General features: G+C 48.3%; 1 protein-coding gene and 1 pseudogene across 6 annotated transcripts in view; both read left to right on the top strand.

Moving 5' to 3' along the window:
• Positions 1-16,931, top strand: part of OSBP2 (oxysterol binding protein 2) — a 225,562-nt gene that overhangs the window by 206,909 nt on the left and 1,722 nt on the right. For all 5 annotated transcript variants that reach the window (XM_025400227.1, XM_025400226.1, XM_025400229.1 and 2 more), the window contains 8 exons: positions 422-476; positions 650-796; positions 1,917-2,162; positions 4,295-4,415; positions 4,606-4,709; positions 4,781-4,876; positions 4,960-5,144; positions 16,667-16,899. In XM_025400227.1, the coding sequence (XP_025256012.1) occupies positions 422-476; positions 650-796; positions 1,917-2,162; positions 4,295-4,415; positions 4,606-4,709; positions 4,781-4,876; positions 4,960-5,144; positions 16,667-16,899 (1,187 nt within the window). The remainder of the gene's footprint in view (positions 1-421; positions 477-649; positions 797-1,916; positions 2,163-4,294; positions 4,416-4,605; positions 4,710-4,780; positions 4,877-4,959; positions 5,145-16,666; positions 16,900-16,931) is intronic.
• Positions 6,242-15,278, top strand: LOC112633117 (annotated as a pseudogene). Its single transcript, XR_003121489.1, has 2 exons — positions 6,242-6,321; positions 12,990-15,278. The product of XR_003121489.1 is annotated as a eukaryotic translation initiation factor 4H pseudogene (transcript).

Below are 16,931 nucleotides of genomic sequence, written 5' to 3'. Positions count from 1 at the left end.
ACCACAGTGAAACCCCGTCTCTACTAAAAATACAAAAAATTAGCCGGGCGCGGTGGTGGGCGCCTGTAGTCCCAGCTACTCAGGAGGCTGAGGCAGGAGAATGGCGTGAACCCGGGAGGCGGAGCTTGCAGTGAGCCGAGATCGCGCCACTGCACTCCAGCCTGGGCGACAGCGCGAGACTCCGTCTCAAAAAAAAAAAAAAAAAAAAATATAGTATGATAGTCTTATGGGACCACTGTCATATACACTATCCGCCAATGAAATGTTGTTATGCGGTGTCTGTCTACACACAGAACACACGGCAGTGACCAGGACATTTACTAGCAATGAAAATGATGCTGTCTAGAGAGAGGATGGGCCAGGTCCCAAGGAGGCCTCGGGATTCATCAGTAACTTGCCTCCCGCTTTGTGTTTCCTGCAGAAAAGCTGAAGGTAGCACGGGGACAAGTTCTGTGGACTGGAGCTCAGCAGACAATGTAAGTGAGGGGGAGCACTGTAAGGGCCGGCAGGCAGGCCCATGCCCCAGTCCAGGAGCGCCACCCTGCCCTTCACGAGCAGTGTGCCAGTTCTCAGGGTGGAGGGCAGATACCTGGAAGCTGAGGGGGCGCTCTGGCCTCTGCTGACTGGGGTGTCCCCACTTCTGTGGCAGGTACTAGATGGTGCCTCGCTCATGCCCAAGGGTTCGTCCAAAGTCAAGAGGCGAGTCCGCATCCCCAACAAGCCCAACTACAGCCTTAACCTCTGGAGCATCATGAAGAACTGCATCGGTCGGGAGCTCTCCAGGATCCCCATGCCGGTGGGTGGCTCGGGCAGGGCAGCCCTGGCAGGTCCTCTGGGGCCGCTTTCCTGTGCATGGATGAGAAGTAATGGCCTGTGTGAAGTACACACAGCCTTGGAGTGTCATTTTCTTAATGGCACCTGAGGAGCATGTAACTAATTATCTAATCGTGTACATAGGCATTCCCCAATCTTCCAAAGTACAGGGATCTTTGGGGTCTGACAGAAGGAGCCAGGGAGAAGCTCTGCATGGATCAGCAACCTGGGGAGCCCCAGAGCACCTCTGGATCTCACGGGGCCTTACCATGTCCTGGCTGTCCCGATCTGTAGATGGGGAGTGGGAGGATGGGGCTGTGTGTGGAGGGGTGGGCCCTCCTTCAGCTGGCAGCCATCCCTGGTGCCATCCCCAGGAAATGCAGACTCAGTGTGGTCACACAGTGGGCTAAGGGCAGAACTTGGATCTTCATGCCACCTGGCTACGGTGGCATCTCCACCAGGCCAGACGGTTCTACTGTGACCCAGAACGAGTTCCTTCACATCTCCAGCCTCTGTGTCCACATCTGTGGAGTGGGGAGAATCACAACACCCCCTTCACAGTGTCCGGGAGGATGGAGCAAGATAACACAAGGAAGCTGAGACTCGTACCCGATGGCATCATGGTGGGGAGAGTGACCCTGCCCTATGTGACACTGAGACAGGGGCCCTGGGCCTAACCCATCCTGTGCCAGGTCCCATCACAGCTCAGAACATGGGGAAGACCCACTTCCTCCACCCACAGACTCATGTGCTCATTCACTCATTCTCTCACTGCTTCCTAAGATTCGGCACTGAAGATACAGCAGTGGGCCAGGCAGAACCCCTGGCCTTGGCGGGTGTCCATCCGAGCAGAGGAGAGCGACAGCAAACATTGATAAAAGTGTGTAGGATGCAGCAGACCAGAAAGTGGGGAGGGCTGTGAAGAAAACAGGCAGGAGGGACCAGGGAGGTGATGGCTTGGGGGCCGCAGTGTTGGGACAGGGCCATCAGAGGAGCCTCACTGTGAAGGTGCCGTCTGAGCAGGGATGTCCCTGAACATTTGAGAAAAGCAAGGGCACCATGCCAAGCCGGGGCTGGTGCCCAACCTGACTGCCCACCCACAGGTGAACTTCAACGAGCCCCTGTCCATGCTCCAGCGGCTGACAGAGGACCTGGAGTACCACCACCTGCTGGACAAGGCGGTGCACTGCACCAGCTCAGTGGAGCAGATGTGCCTGGTGGCTGCCTTCTCTGTGTCCTCCTACTCCACCACGGTGCACCGCATCGCCAAGCCCTTCAACCCCATGCTGGGGGAGACCTTTGAGCTGGACCGCCTCGATGACATGGGCCTGCGCTCCCTCTGTGAGCAGGTGAGCGGGCTAGGCTGGCGCTGGGTGGTGCCCGCCCACACTCTGGCCAAGCTGTTCCTGCCAGGCCCAAGGTGACAAATGGGATGCAGCCTCTGACCCCCACTGTCCATACCCAAGGGGCCATCAAGCTGAGGTCCAGCCAGGAAGCACGGCCTCCCATGGCAGGGGCAGCACAGGGCCTCCTGGAGACGGTGAGAGGCATGAGAACACAGCATGGTGAGGACAGGGTCAGGCCTGGTTGCAGAGACGGGGAGGATAAGCTCCAGGCCAGGATGCTGTGGAGCAGAGGTGGAGGGGCATCTGTGGGCACTGCTGGGGAGGAGCATGGGGTCACCACCGAGCTGAAGGCAGCTGGCAGGAGGAGCCTGGGTGCAGTGGGATGGACTCTGCCCCAGCCAGTGACAGCAGCCTGTCCCCGCCATCCCTTCCCCAGGGAGATATGCCAAGACCCAGGCTCAGGAGCCTCAGTGGCAGCCCCATGCTGAACCTGGGCGTCCTGGTTGAAAACGAGGGGATTCCGTTGGTGTCAGCATTGCCCTGGCTCCTGGCATGAGCATGGGACTCTGGCCATTCAGATCCTGGTGCTAGTTGAAGAGGCTGCAGCTGCGGCAAGGCCCTGTTAGGAGGTGACTGCAGTGACCCACGCAGGGGTGCGGTGGCCAGACCTGGGTGAAGGGGGAGGCCAGAACACTGGCAGCTTTTGAAGGATGAGCCAGCTGGTTTGCCGACGCTTTGGATATGGGGGTGGGGGGCAGTCAGGGTGATCCCAGGTTCTTGGCCTGAACCCTGGAGTGAATGTATTTCTCCATTCAGCAGACGTTAGATGCCCTCAACATGCCAGGTGCTGCTCAGGCATGGAGGTTTCAGCTGGGAAGTGAACAGACACGGCTCCAGTTCTCATGGGGCTGGGAAAGCAGGGCGGATACTGTGGCTGCTTCCAGCTCTTTTGGGTGGTCAAGGAGCAGCTTTGCTGATGCAGAGAGAGTGAAGGGAGGAAACAAAAGGAGGGTGGAGAAGCAGCAGCTGGAGGGGTGGTACACCTGGGGTGGGGCCTGCCTCCTGACCTGCCAGAGGAGCCCTCTCCTGTAATGGAGGGAGTGGCCCACAGGGAGGCCCGGGGAGGTAGAGGTGGGAGTGGAGGGGGCAGATACTGGATGCATTTTGAAGGAAGGGCAGGCAGGCTTTGCTCAGGGTTAGAGGAGGAACATTAGGAGAGCCATAGAGGCTGCCGAGCGTTTAGTGTGAGTGGTTGGAAGGGCAGGATGCTGAAGTGCAGGTGAGGAAGAGGAAGAGCTTCCCACGGGCTCTTGGGGAGGCATCAGCTGAGTTCAGGGCCAGCTCACCATCTCCCAGGGTGGTCTGCAGCTGGGCCTGCACTCCTGGGGCACAGGAAGCAAGTAGGCACCTTTTTCAGAGACAGGAAGTTAGGCGAGGCACACTAGGGGCAGCGGGAGCCCGGCTCTGCCTGTCTGAGGGGAGGTGTTCAGGGGCAGCTGGAGGCGAGGGGCAGGGCTAGGCTAGGGCTGCTGTCCTGGGGAGTGAGTAGACTCAGGAGAGGGAAGCCTGGGTCCCACAGCCAGAGGAGCATGGAATAAGGAAGAACAGACAAGGGAGGTTTGGTGGCACTGCCAGTGAGGCAGGGGAGGGCTGGGCCGGGGGCAGTGCACTGATGTGGATGTCTGCTCTGGAGCCAAGCTGGGCAGGGCCCAACTGCCCCTTGGCTAAAATCACACTGCCAGTCTGGGCCCCCTTGGTATAACACGGCACAGCAGCCGCACCTGGCATGTGGGGAGGATTAGATGAGAAGTGGACATGGAACCCTCGGCACAGTGTGACACCCTTTATCAGTCTTCAGTGCACCTGTCACAGGCACATCTTTGAGGCATGATTTCACAGCCCAGGAGCCAGGCACTGAGAGGCTCAGGACAGCACCTGGATGCTTTTCTGCTCAAGGCAGTGCCTTCCTGGGGGCCTGCCTTGGGTCCGTGGCCACCTGAGGAACAGCCAGGACTGCTCCTATGGCCACAGAGCTGTGCCTGCTGAGACAGCGCAAGCTGTCCCTCCCTGGCTGGGGGAGGTGGAACCTGGGCTCATGTCTGGCAGATGCTCACGTCCTATGGGTCTGGTCTCAGGTGAGCCACCACCCCCCCTCAGCTGCGCACTACGTGTTCTCCAAGCATGGCTGGAGCCTCTGGCAGGAGATCACCATCTCCAGCAAGTTCCGGGGAAAATACATCTCCATCATGCCGCTAGGTGAGCTGGGGCCCGGTGCCTTCCTGGGACAGAGACATTCTGCCTAAGAGGGAGGATTCTGGTGATGCAAAAGCCAGCTGGGGGCTTCCAAGGGAGGCCCCAGCCTGGTTCTCAAGACACCAGGCCTAAGGGCAGACTGGCCAGAGCCCTGCATGGGGGGCATGACCTCTGACCTGTCCCCCGCCTCCAGGTGCCATCCACTTAGAATTCCAGGCCAGTGGGAACCACTACGTGTGGAGGAAGAGCACCTCAACTGTGCACAACATCATCGTGGGCAAGCTCTGGATCGACCAGGTCAGGGGCGCCCTTGGGGAGGGGGTGCATGGCCCGGGGGCTGGCCGCTGACCACTGCCCTCCTTCGCCAGTCAGGGGACATCGAGATTGTGAACCATAAGACCAATGACCGGTGCCAGCTGAAGTTCCTGCCCTACAGCTACTTCTCCAAAGAGGCAGCCCGGAAGGTAAGCAGGACCAGCCACCTCTGAGCACCCCAGGGGGCCCAGGGCAGAGTGTGCACCTACGCTGGTCCTGCCAATGTCCACAGGTGACAGGAGTGGTGAGTGACAGCCAGGGCAAGGCCCACTATGTGCTGTCCGGCTCGTGGGATGAACAAATGGAGTGCTCCAAGGTTGTGCATAGCAGTCCCAGCAGCCCCAGCTCCGACGGGAAGCAGAAGACAGTGTACCAGACCCTATCAGCCAAGCTGCTGTGGAAGAAGTACCCGCTGCCGTGAGTAGGGCTGGCAGGGGCCCCGCCACAGGCGTAGGACAGGGGTCAAAGGAGAGGGAAGGAGGACAGTGGACAGAAAGCAACTGACAGGCACAGGAAGTCGGGAGGGTTCAGTCCACACATGGGCAGAGAACAATATTATGCAGCCGACATCCCAGTGTGAAGGCAGATACCCAACAGTAAATAAATGTGAAACTATCAAACACTATGCACAGACTTTAAGTGAGGTGATAGGATACAGCCCCTCCCTGTTACTCCCTACAAGAAATAGAAAACTATAAAATGTGGCATAGGAAAGTCCAAATAAAACAAATAGAAATTTGACACAGAAAAAAAAAAATAACTGAAATTGAGAACCCTATGGAATGGTTTAGTAGCTAGAATCTATCACCTGAACACAGGTCAGAAGATGTGATAGAACTGAATTTAAAGAGACAAAACCCAGAAAAGACAAGAAGCTACAGGGAGAAGACAGAGTGAGGTCCCTGGAGCAGGCTCCCTGGTCTCCACTGGGAGCTAGTTTGAGTGCAGAGTCTCCCGTCAGACCTCCTGCAATGGAATCTACATTTCTGTAAGCTTGCTCAGCAAGATTGAGAGCAGGGTTTGGCATACTTCTAGCAAGAGTCCCAAAAGGAAAGAGGGACTGTACCTGAAGATAAAATAACAAAGAACTTCCTGCACCTAAATCTATGCAGTGAAACTAAATCAGAGGAAACTATTAAGCAGCCAGATTTTAAAAAGACATCACTTTCCAAGGAGCTGTTCCCTTATCAACAGAAATGGGAGCTTGAAGACAGTCAAGCGATATCTTCCATGAGCTGAAAGATGCACTGCCAGCCTAGAATTATACACCCAGGGGGACCATCTTTAAAGGATGAAGGTGAAATCAAGGCATTTTCAGGCAAACAAAAAGCTTAGTTTGGCACCAGCAGACCTGCATGAAAGGATATACCTCAGGCAGGAGGAAACTGACCCCAGAGGGAAGATCTGAGACATATTAATGAATAACAGATACTGTGCACCTACATAAATGCTGAACAAACAAGAATAATGTGGGGTATAACATTTTAGAATGCGGCTGCACAGTAAGAAGAGGAATGAAGGGAGGGAAACTGCTCAAAGGCCCCCATGCTGCCCTGGAAGAGGATCAAGATGCACATTCGCTTGACTGTATGAAGTATGTTTAATTGCTATTCCTAGGGTAACCGCTAAAATAATCCATTTAGCTGGAATCCCAGAAGAAGAAGAAGAAAAAAACAACGAAGAGGGAGATATAATGAAGATAAATTTCCCAGAGTAAAAGCAAAGGGATGAAAGACCCTGTACTGAAGTGTGCTCAAGACAAGATATAAAGAAAAATGTTCATCTAGATCATGCGATAGTCAAAATGAAGACCGAAGAAAAATATTCCAATAGCTTCCAGAGAGGAGCAAAAGATTTTAGTCAAGGATAAAGAATCAGACTGACATCAGATTTTTCAGCAACCAACATTGGATTAGTATTTTCTAAGTTACAAAATTAGAAAGCAGAATTTTCTATTTAGTCAAAGTATCATTCACATATGGGGCCCTATCCTTTGGCATACAGCCTCAGAAGTTTTACCACACGAAAACCCACAATGAAAACAGTATTGGGCCGGGTGCGGTGGCTCATGCCTGTAATCCCAACACTTTGGGAGGCCGAGGCAAGCGGATCACTTGAGGTTAGGAGTTCAAGACTACCCTGGCCAACATGGTAAAACCCTATCTCTACTAAAAATACAAAAATTAGCCAGGCATGGTGGTGGGCACCTATAATCCCAGCTACTCGAGAGGCTGAGGCATGAGAATCACTTGAACCTGGGAGGCAGAAGTTGCAGTGAGCTGAGATCGTGCCACTGCACTCTAGCCTGGGAGAAGAAAAAAAAAAAAAAAACAAACACTGGGCATAGTACTTAAAAGGGGGAATGGAGGGAGCAAGGATGTCACAATAGATGAATAAAGGGGTTTTGTTTGCTTTTTCATTGTTTTTTGTTTTGAGATAGAGTGTCATTCTGTCACCCAGGCTAGAGTGCAGTGGCATGATCTTGGCTCACTGCAACCTGTCTCCCAGGTTCAAGCAATTCTCCTGCCTCAGTCTCCCGAGTAGCTGAGAGTACAGGGGCATGCTGCTATGCCCGGCTAATTTTTGTATTTTTAGTAAAGACGGGGGTTTCACCATGTTGGCCAGGCTGGTCTTGAACTCTCAACCTCAAGTGATCGGCACACCTCAGCCTCCCAAAGTGCTAGGACTACAGGTGTGAGCCACCACACCCAGCCTAAAAGTTATTTTTAAAATAATTGTTACGATCGAAGAAAAAGAGAAAATATGTCCATAATAATGAAGATTTAAAAGTTTAGATAATGTTAGCATGATGGAATTTGAGGAGAAGGGGAAGAACCTCAGGGAAGAAATGCTAAGTTCTTATTGGAAGGAAGAAACATTTATAAGATTGTTAAAATAGTAAGAGAAAATTATAATGAAGCATTATTAAGGAAGGGAAAGTTGCTATAATAAAGGTTGAGTTCATCAAAAAGATATAATAGTTTTAAACATTATGCATATAATTAAATGCCTCAAAAATATACAAAGCACATATTGATACTTAAGGAAGAAATTGATAAATCCATCACCACAGTGGGAAACTGGGAGGTCAAATGGAAACAACTGAAAACAATCCAGCAAGTATATGGAGATTGAAACAATATAGGCCATACAGACTCATGGATGAAACTCTGAGAACGTATTTTTTTCTCAAGTATACATGGAATGTATGCAAAAATTGATTGTGTACTAAACCCTAATGGAAGCCTCACAGATTTACAGAGAGTAGCATACAGACCACAATCTATAAGACAATTAAGATAGAAGTTACAAACAAACTGATCAAAAAATCCCAAATATTTGGGAAAAAAAATTAAGTTGCTAAATAACAGGCAAAATAAATTAGAATGAAAAAATGCAAAATATGTAGAACTGAATGATATAAAAGATATTTGGCCGGGCGTGGTGACTCATGCCTATAATCCCTGTACTTTGGGAAGCCGAGGCGGTTGGGGGTGGGGATCACTTGAGGTCAGGAGTTCAAGACCAGCCTGGCAAACGTGGTGAAACCCTGTTTCTACTAAAAATACAAAAATTAGCCAGGCATGGTGGCATGTGCTTATAATCCCAGCTGCTTAGGAGGCTGAGGTGGGAGAATCGCTTGAACCTGGGAGGCAAAGGTAGCAGTGAGCTGAGATCATGCCACTGTACTCTAGGCTGGGCGACAGAGTGAGACTCCATCTCTGGGGAAAAAAAAAAAAAGACAAAAGATATTTAAACTGGCTGGATGCAACAAAGGCAATGCTTCAAAGGAAATATATTGCCTTAAATCATTTAAATAATGTTGAGGCTTTCTCCTTTCTGAGTTTCAATTCTAATATTAGAGAAAGTAACATAGAAATCCAAAGAAAGAAGAAAAAATACTTTGAAAATAAGAGCAAGAGCAAAAGCCTGTGCAACATAGTAAGACCTCATCGCTACAAAAACAAAAAAAAATGTTTTTTCTTAATTTGCCAGGCATGATGATACATGCCTGTAGTCCCAGATACTCAGGAGGACTGAGGTGGGAGGATCACTTGAGCCATGAGGTCGAGGCTGCAGTGAGTTGTGAACACACCACTGCACTCCAGCCTGTGTGACAGAGCAAGACCCTGTCTCAAAAAATAATTTTTGGCCGGGTGCAGTGGCTCACGCCTGTAAGCCCAGCACTTTAGGAGGCCGAGACGGGCGGATCACCTGAGGTCAGGAGTTTGAGACCAGCCTGACCAACATGGAGAAACCCCGTCTCTACTAAAAATACAAAATTAGCTGTGCATGGTGACGCATGCCTGTAATCCCAGCTACTCGGGAGGCTAAGGCAGGGGAATTACCTGAACCTGGGAGGCGGAGGTTGCAGTGAGCCGAGATCATGCCATTGCACTCCAGCCTGGGCAACAAGAGCAAAACTCTTGTCTCAAAAAAAATATATATAATAATAATAATAATAATAATTTTGGCTAGACATGGTGATTCATGCCTATAATCTCCCGTATTATTCCATTTTCACACTGCTCTAAAGATACCACCAGAGATTGGGTAATTTATAAGGGAGAAAAGGTTTAATTAACTCACAGTTCTGCCTGACTGGCGAGGCCTCAGTAAACTCAATCATGGCGTAAGGCGAAGGAGAGGCAAGTACCTTCTTCACAAGGCAGCAAGAAAAGAGCAGAGTAGGGGAAATGGCCACTTACAAAACCATCAGCTCTAGTGAGAACTCACTCATTATCAGAAGAATAGCATGAGGGAAACCACCCCCATGGTCCAATCACCTCCCACCAGGTCCCTCCCCTGACATGTGGGGATTACAATTTGAGATGAGATTTGGGTGGGAACACAGCCAAACCCTATCATCCCAGCACTTTGGAAGGCTGCGGTGGGAATATTGCTTGAGTTCAAGAATTTGAGACCAGCCTGGGCAATATGGCAAGATACCATCTTTATATTAATAATAATAAAAGCAGAAATCAATAAAGTCAAAAGTTGATTCTTTGAGGCACAAAAAAACTGTTAAAATAGAAAACTACTGACAAGACTGAGCAAGACAGAAATAAATATTAATGAAAAAGGTTTAATGTGACATATAAAGTATAAAGACATAATTAAAACTTAGATCGGAGGGACAAATCTTAGAAAAATACAACAAGAACTAACTCCAGCTGGGCACAGTGGCTCATGCCTATAATCCCAGCACTTTGGAAAGCAAAGGCAGTTGGATCGCTTAAGCCCATGAGTTCAAGACCAACCTGGGCAACAGCAAGACCCTGTCTCTACAAAAAAAATTTTTTTTTTAATTAGCCATGTGTGGTGGTACATATCTGTAGTCCCAGCTACTCAGGAGGCTGAGGCAGGAGAGTTACTTGAGCCCAGGAGGTCAAGGCTGCAGTGAGCTGTGACTGCTACTCCATACCAGCCTGGGTAACAAAGCAGACTCTGTCTCAAAAAAAAAAAAAAAAAAAGAAAAAGAACTGACTCTAGAAGAAATTAAAAACACAAATAGTCCTATAATAAAGTAACTGAAGCAATAGTTTAAAAATTACCATAGAGAAAACACAAGGCCCAGATAATTTTACAGATTAATTCTCCCAATTTTTTCAGAAACATATTATTCCAATTTTATATAAAGTGTTCCAGATCATAGAAAAAGGAAATATTCACCTCTCCTATACTGTGAGGTCAGGATAACCCTCATACCAAATTAGACTAGACTAGCAGTAGGAAAATAAAAGTTCTACCCAATTTCACTTATATTAATAAATACATAAGCAAAACTCCAAAACAAGATATCAGAAAATCCAATCCAACAGTGTATAAAAAAGATAGCATTCTATAATCAGATCGAATCTATCCTGGGTATACAGAATGATTTTATATTAGAAAATTCATAGAGTAATCTTATTAACAGATTTCAATAGATTCAGAAAAAGCATTTTCGGTGCCTAGATACAAGATTAATATACAAAAGCCAGTTGCACTTCAGCAAACAACTAGAAAAATGCAATTTAAGATAAGACACCAAGGCCGGGCGCAGTGGCTCATGCCTATAATCCCAGGATTTTGGGAAGCCAAGGCAGGCAGATCACCTGAGGTCGGGAGTTTGAGACCAGCCTGACCAACATGGAGAAACCCCATCTCTACTAAAAATACAAAATTAGCCACGCGTGGTGGCACATGCCTGTAATCCCAGCTACTCCGGAGGCTGAGGCAGGAGAATCACTCGAACCCAGGAGGTGAAGGTTGTGGTAAGCCAAGATCACACCATTGCACTCCAGCCTGGGCAACAAGAGCAAAACTCCATCTCAAAACAAAAAAGAAAAAAATACCAATTAACAGCATATAACATCAAGAACCTTGCAATAAATCTTATAATATATTCAAGACCTCTATAGAAAACATTATAAAGCTTTAATAAGAGATACCAAACAAGAGATAAATAAATGGAGAAAGATATAATGTTCATGGATAGGAAGTATTGTAAAGATGTCATGATCTAAAAAATCAGTAAATCAAACAAAACCCCAATAGGGACTTTCATGGAACTTGATATTAGAATTTTTAAACTTATATTGAGGAATAAAGGGCCAAGACATTTCTGAAGACCAAAGAGGACTTACCTACTAGATACCAGGATTTTTATTTTGAAACTCCAGTGGAACAGAATAGTAAGCCCAGAAACAGACCCATGGATATATGTACCTCTGATATATGACAAAGGTGGCATATCAGATCTTGTGGGAACATGGAATGGCTCACCAAATGGATATAGGTAAAAATGATTATCCCTATGGAAAAAGATGCACTTAATCCCTCCCTCACATTATAAAGAAAATCAACTCCAAATAATGGCCTAACAATAATATTAAGTTTGACTTATTGTAAACAATGACTTAATAAGTTTAAAAGGATAACTATCTTTTAGACCCTAAAGAAATATATTAAGACACAAGCATTCATATATTTGACCATATTAAAGTACTTTTGTTCATTGAGAACTTTACTCACTAAAAGGCAATTTAAAGAAAGTGAAAAGACGATGCATAAACAAACTTGGAGAAGGTAATCATAATACCTACCTACACTTGACAGAGGATTATTATCAAGAATACAGAGTATTTTATCACAGTTAAAAATAATAATTTTTAAAAGATCACATAAAAAACATTTTTTTGAGATGGAGTCTCACTCTGTCACCCAGCCTGGAGTGCAGTGGTGTGATCTCAACTCACTGCAACCTCTGCCTCCCGGGTTCAAGCGATTCTCCTGCCTCAGCCTCCTGAGGAGCTGGGATTACAGGTGTGCACCACCATGCCTGACTAATTTTTGTATTTTTAGTAGAGACGGGGTTTTGCCATATTGGCCAGGCTGGTCTCAAATTCCTGACCTCAGGTGATCTGCCCACCTCTGCCTCCCAAAGTGCTGGGATTACAGGCAAGAGCCACCATGCCCAGCCCACATATAGAACTTCAAATCAACAAATAATGTAAAAGTAATGGGAAAATGCACAAGAGTCATGAACAAGAATTTTGCAGAAAAAACATATATAGACAGTCACCATATAAAAACCATATATGTTGAAGAAGCCATAGATCTACAATATCTCTGATATATTGCTGCTGGCAACGTAAATTGGCACAACACTCGGGAAAACAGTTTGGCTTTACCTCCTAAAGATGAAAAATCCACCAGGCGTGATGGCTCACGCCTGTAATCCCAGCACTTTGGGAGGCCAAGGCAGGTGGAACACCTGAGGTCAGGAGTTCGAGACCAGCCTGGCCAACTTGGTGAAACCCTGTCTCTACTAAAAATATAAAAATGAGCCAGGCATAGTGGCACACGCCTGTAATCCACATGCTACTCCAAAGGCTGAGGCAGGAAAATTGCTTGAACCTGGGAGGTGGAGGTTGCAGTGATCTGAGATGGCGCCACTGCACTGCACTCCAGCCTGGATGACAACAGTGAAACTCCACCCCCCGCAAAAAAAGATGTACAATCACACAGTCATAACACAGTAATTCTACTTCTAAAAATATACTCAAGAGAAATTCTTGCAAATGTACAACAGGACTTATGCATAAGACTATGCATGAGACTATTCTAATAAAAACTTGGAAACAACACAAATTTATTGAATGAATAACTGTGGTACGTTCATATGAAGGAATATGTACAGTAGCTAAAACTAAATCCTAGTAACATGAAGCAATATAGGTAAATCTTAGCAATATAATAAGAAAAAAAAAAAAGCAGAAGGTGCTGCAGCAGTACTGGTGGCCACGGTTCCCGTAGCCAGAAGGAGTTGCCCACAGAGCCCCCCATACAATATACATAGGAAATCTACCTTTTAATATAGTTCAGGGTGATATAGATGCTATCTTTAAGGATCTAAGCATAAGGAGTATACGGGTAGTCAGAGACAAAGACACAGATAAATTTAAAGGATTCTGCTATATAGAATTCAATGAAGTGGATTCCCTTAAGGAAGCTTTGACATACGATGGTGCACTGTTGGGTAATCGGTCACTTCATGTGGACACTGCAGAAGGCAGAAAACAAGATAAAGGTGGCTCTGGATTCAGAAAAGGTGGCCCAGATGACGAGGATTCAGGGATGACTTCTTAGGAGGCAGGGGAGGTAGTCACCCAGATGACTGGCCAACAGGCCCCGCAATGGGCACCCACGTCAGAGATGGTCCTCCCCTCCACGGATCCAACATGGATTTCAAAGAACCAACAGAGGAGGGAAGAGCACAAAGACCATGACTCCAGCTTAAACCTTGAACGGTTGTGATGCCCCTCAATCAAGTAGCCAATCCCAACTCTGCTATCTTCGGGGGTGCCAAACCCAGAGCGGAATTCGTCCACAAGGAGCAAGAATGAGCCTGCGGTTGGGAGGGAATGGGACTTGGGGGGTTGGAGCAGGACCATAGCCTGGTGAGTCCCTGGGCCGTGTTCCTGCTGCTTCCACTTCCGCGCCTGCCACTGGCCTCCCCACAGTGAAAACACAGCTTGTTGAGTGCATGCCAGCTGTTAACAAGTGGTTTTTAGTACATGGTGGGCTTTGCTGTATCTATGTAGTGCCTGTTTGTGTGTTTTTTTCTTTCTACCACTGCTTCCCCATTTTCCTTCTGTCCTTTTCCTCCCAGCTCCTTGTTTTCCTAGCAGCACATGGGGTTCCCCGGAGGATCGGAGGTGGCTGTATGGGGGAGTCATTTGGGCTGTGGTGCTGCATCATTTTTCTCCTTGGCTTTCTCTTTTTACCTTAGACACTGGCCCAACTCCAGGCGTTTCCTTTCATTTCTTCAGTGTTTCTCTTCTGACCTGCATGTTGAGTTCTGTATTGCGTTGGCTTCCAACAAAAACCAGAAGTCACTGACAGACTGAACTGCAGTATAGTATTCAGCTGTGATGGACATAGAGAATTGGAGGCACCTTGTTTTCACAACTAGGATAAAAATAGCTGTTAATCCTTGCAAGGTCCTTTCCATTTCTATTGAGAGGGAGCCCTGGCTCCATGACCCCTTCCCAAAGTGGACTGTCCAAAGGGATAGGCTCACATGAGAAACAGTGAGACCTGAAAGTGGAGACTGTGGAATAGTGGTAGGGAGTCCATGGAGAAGATACAGTGAATGTTCGTATGCGTTCACGTGTTTTTGTTCCTGCTCTTTCGAGGTTGTGTCCCAGCTAGTTCACTCTTTTCACCAGACATGGTCGAGGTTCCCCTCTCTGGCCAGCTGCAGGGAATGGCCAGATGGTTTCTTTTCTGCTGGGCCGAGGCACTTTGGGGGTTGGGGGTAGTGCTGGCACTGCACTTGGTTGACTGCAGTGCTGACACAGCGTTTCCCCAAATCCCTGTTGCCTGTGTGTTTGTGTTTATCTGTTCCTAATACAGACAACATAACGAGATACTGTGCTTCCCACCTCCCCTTCAATTCATAGCCAAAATGGTTCTAGAATCTGGTACTTTACTCATTTCCTTTGATAAATGAAATTGTACTATGCAGAGCTGTCAGGAAACTTCAGATAACCGTATAGGACTTTAGCTGTCTAGGTCTGTGGCTGCATCTTGGGGACACACTTGATTGTTCCCACGTGCAGGGTTCAGCACTTACCTGGGAGTGGTAGGGGTTAGGCTTTTGAGCTTGAATGCCTATGTGTGAACAGATTAAAAATGCTTCAGTACCCAAATCCTAGTCTTCCCTTTGAGGAGCAGTTGGGGGGTGGCTGGCAGCAAGGTCCTAGGAAAGAGACCCTTGCCGGGTGATGGCAGGGTGGGGCGCCCAGCGGAGTGTGCTTAGTAATTGGTCACCGGCTGTCATCCTTGGCTTCTCCTACTGTGTCTGTGTTACAAGTCCTCAGCAATCCACAGAACTGACTCTCTCCTTCCTTCCACCTGTCAGCTTCTCTGCTTCTGAGATAAGAACCATTTCTGTAACACCAATACTTAAGAAAGACATGCATTATGTGGTGTAATCAAGCCTGATGCTTTCAGATCATCTACTTACATCTTCAATGTGGATAAGATAAACAAAACAAATGCATCTAAACTTCTGGGCAATCCAGTTGATTTTTAAATGTAAGAATGGAATTCCAAACACAACACATTCAGCTATATGACAGAAAGTAAATCTATGGATATGGTATTTTGTGAAGGATCTTTTCAACAAAAGAAACCCTTACATAATTCACACACACACTAGGAAAGATGGACTAACTACAACCCAAGTAGAGAAAATATGAACAAGGCCTGCTGGACAGTTACACAACCTTGCACCCAACAACTGTGGCAAATGCGTTCTCTTCAATCACATGGAACGTGTGCAAAAACTGCCCATATACTGGGCCATAAAGCAAATTTCAAAGGACTGAAATTATGCCAAGTATATTGTCTGACTCCAAGGCAATTATGCTAGAAAAAAATGACTAGAAAAATCCCCATATAGGCTGGGCGTGGTCGCTCATGCCTGCAATCCCAACACTTTAGGAGGCCAAGATGGGCAGACCAATTGAGGTCAGGGGTTCAAGACCAGCCTGGCCAACATGACAAACCCCATCTCTACTAAAAATACAATAAAATTAGCTGGATGTGGTGGTATGCCCTGAAATCCCAGCTACTCAGGAGGCTAAGGCCAGAGAGTTGATTGAACCCAGGAGGCGGAGGCGGAGGTTGCGGTGAGCAGAGATAAGGCCACTTCACTTCAGCCTTGGCCACAAAGTGAGACCCGTCTTTTTTTTTTTTTTTTTTTTTTTTTTTGTTGAGATGGAGTCTCCAACTGTCGCCCAGGCTGGAGTGCAATGGTGTGATCTCGGCTCACCGCAACCTCTGCCTCCCAGGGTTCAAGCAATTCTCCCGCCTCAGCCTCCTGAGTAGATTACCTGGGATTACAGGTGCCTGCCACCATGCCCGGCTAATTTTTAGTAGAAATGGGGTTTCACTCTGTTGGCCAGGCTGGTCTTGAACTTCTGACCTCGTGATCCACGGGCCTCAGCCTCGCAAAGCGCTGGGATTACAGGCGTGAGACACTGCGCCCGGTGGAGACCCTGTCTTTAAACAATAAAAATAAAAAGGCCAGGCACTGCAGCCTGGGCAATAAGAGTGAAACTGTCTCAAAAAAGAAGAAGAAGAAAAAAAACATAATAGAAAAGAAGAAAAGCCAGGAAATACTAAGCTAGACAATTTCCAGATGAGTCTAATGTGGCAAAACCGCGGCAGGTTGGCCATGTGAGCATGGGAGGTGTGGGGAGCAGAAAGCAGTTGTTTGCAGCCACTGGGTTCCGCCGGGTGGGCTCACTGGGGTGGGCCCAAGGCCAGAGGGAGTCCTGGAGGCCGGGAGCTGGAGGGTGGGGGGACACCGCCAGGCAGGGGAGGGCGGCCTTGCAGGTGTGGTCCCGCTCACACCTCCGCCACCGCCACTGCCACCGCCACAGGGAGAACGCGGAGAACATGTACTACTTCTCAGAGCTGGCCCTGACCCTCAACGAGCACGAGGAGGGCGTAGCGCCCACCGACAGCCGCCTGCGGCCCGACCAGCGGCTGATGGAGAAGGGCTGCTGGGACGAGGCCAATACCGAGAAGCAGCGGCTGGAAGAGAAGCAGCGCCTGTCGCGGCGCCGGCGGCTGGAGGCCTGCGGGCCCGGCAGCAGCTGCAGCTCAGAGGAAGGTGAGGCCGGTGACGGGAAGGGCGCCCCGCAC

The sequence above is a fragment of the Theropithecus gelada genome, chromosome 10 (genome assembly GCF_003255815.1).
Source record: "Theropithecus gelada isolate Dixy chromosome 10, Tgel_1.0, whole genome shotgun sequence".
Classification (NCBI taxonomy): Eukaryota; Metazoa; Chordata; class Mammalia; order Primates; family Cercopithecidae; genus Theropithecus; species Theropithecus gelada.
This window is presented reverse-complemented; position numbering and strand designations above follow the sequence as displayed.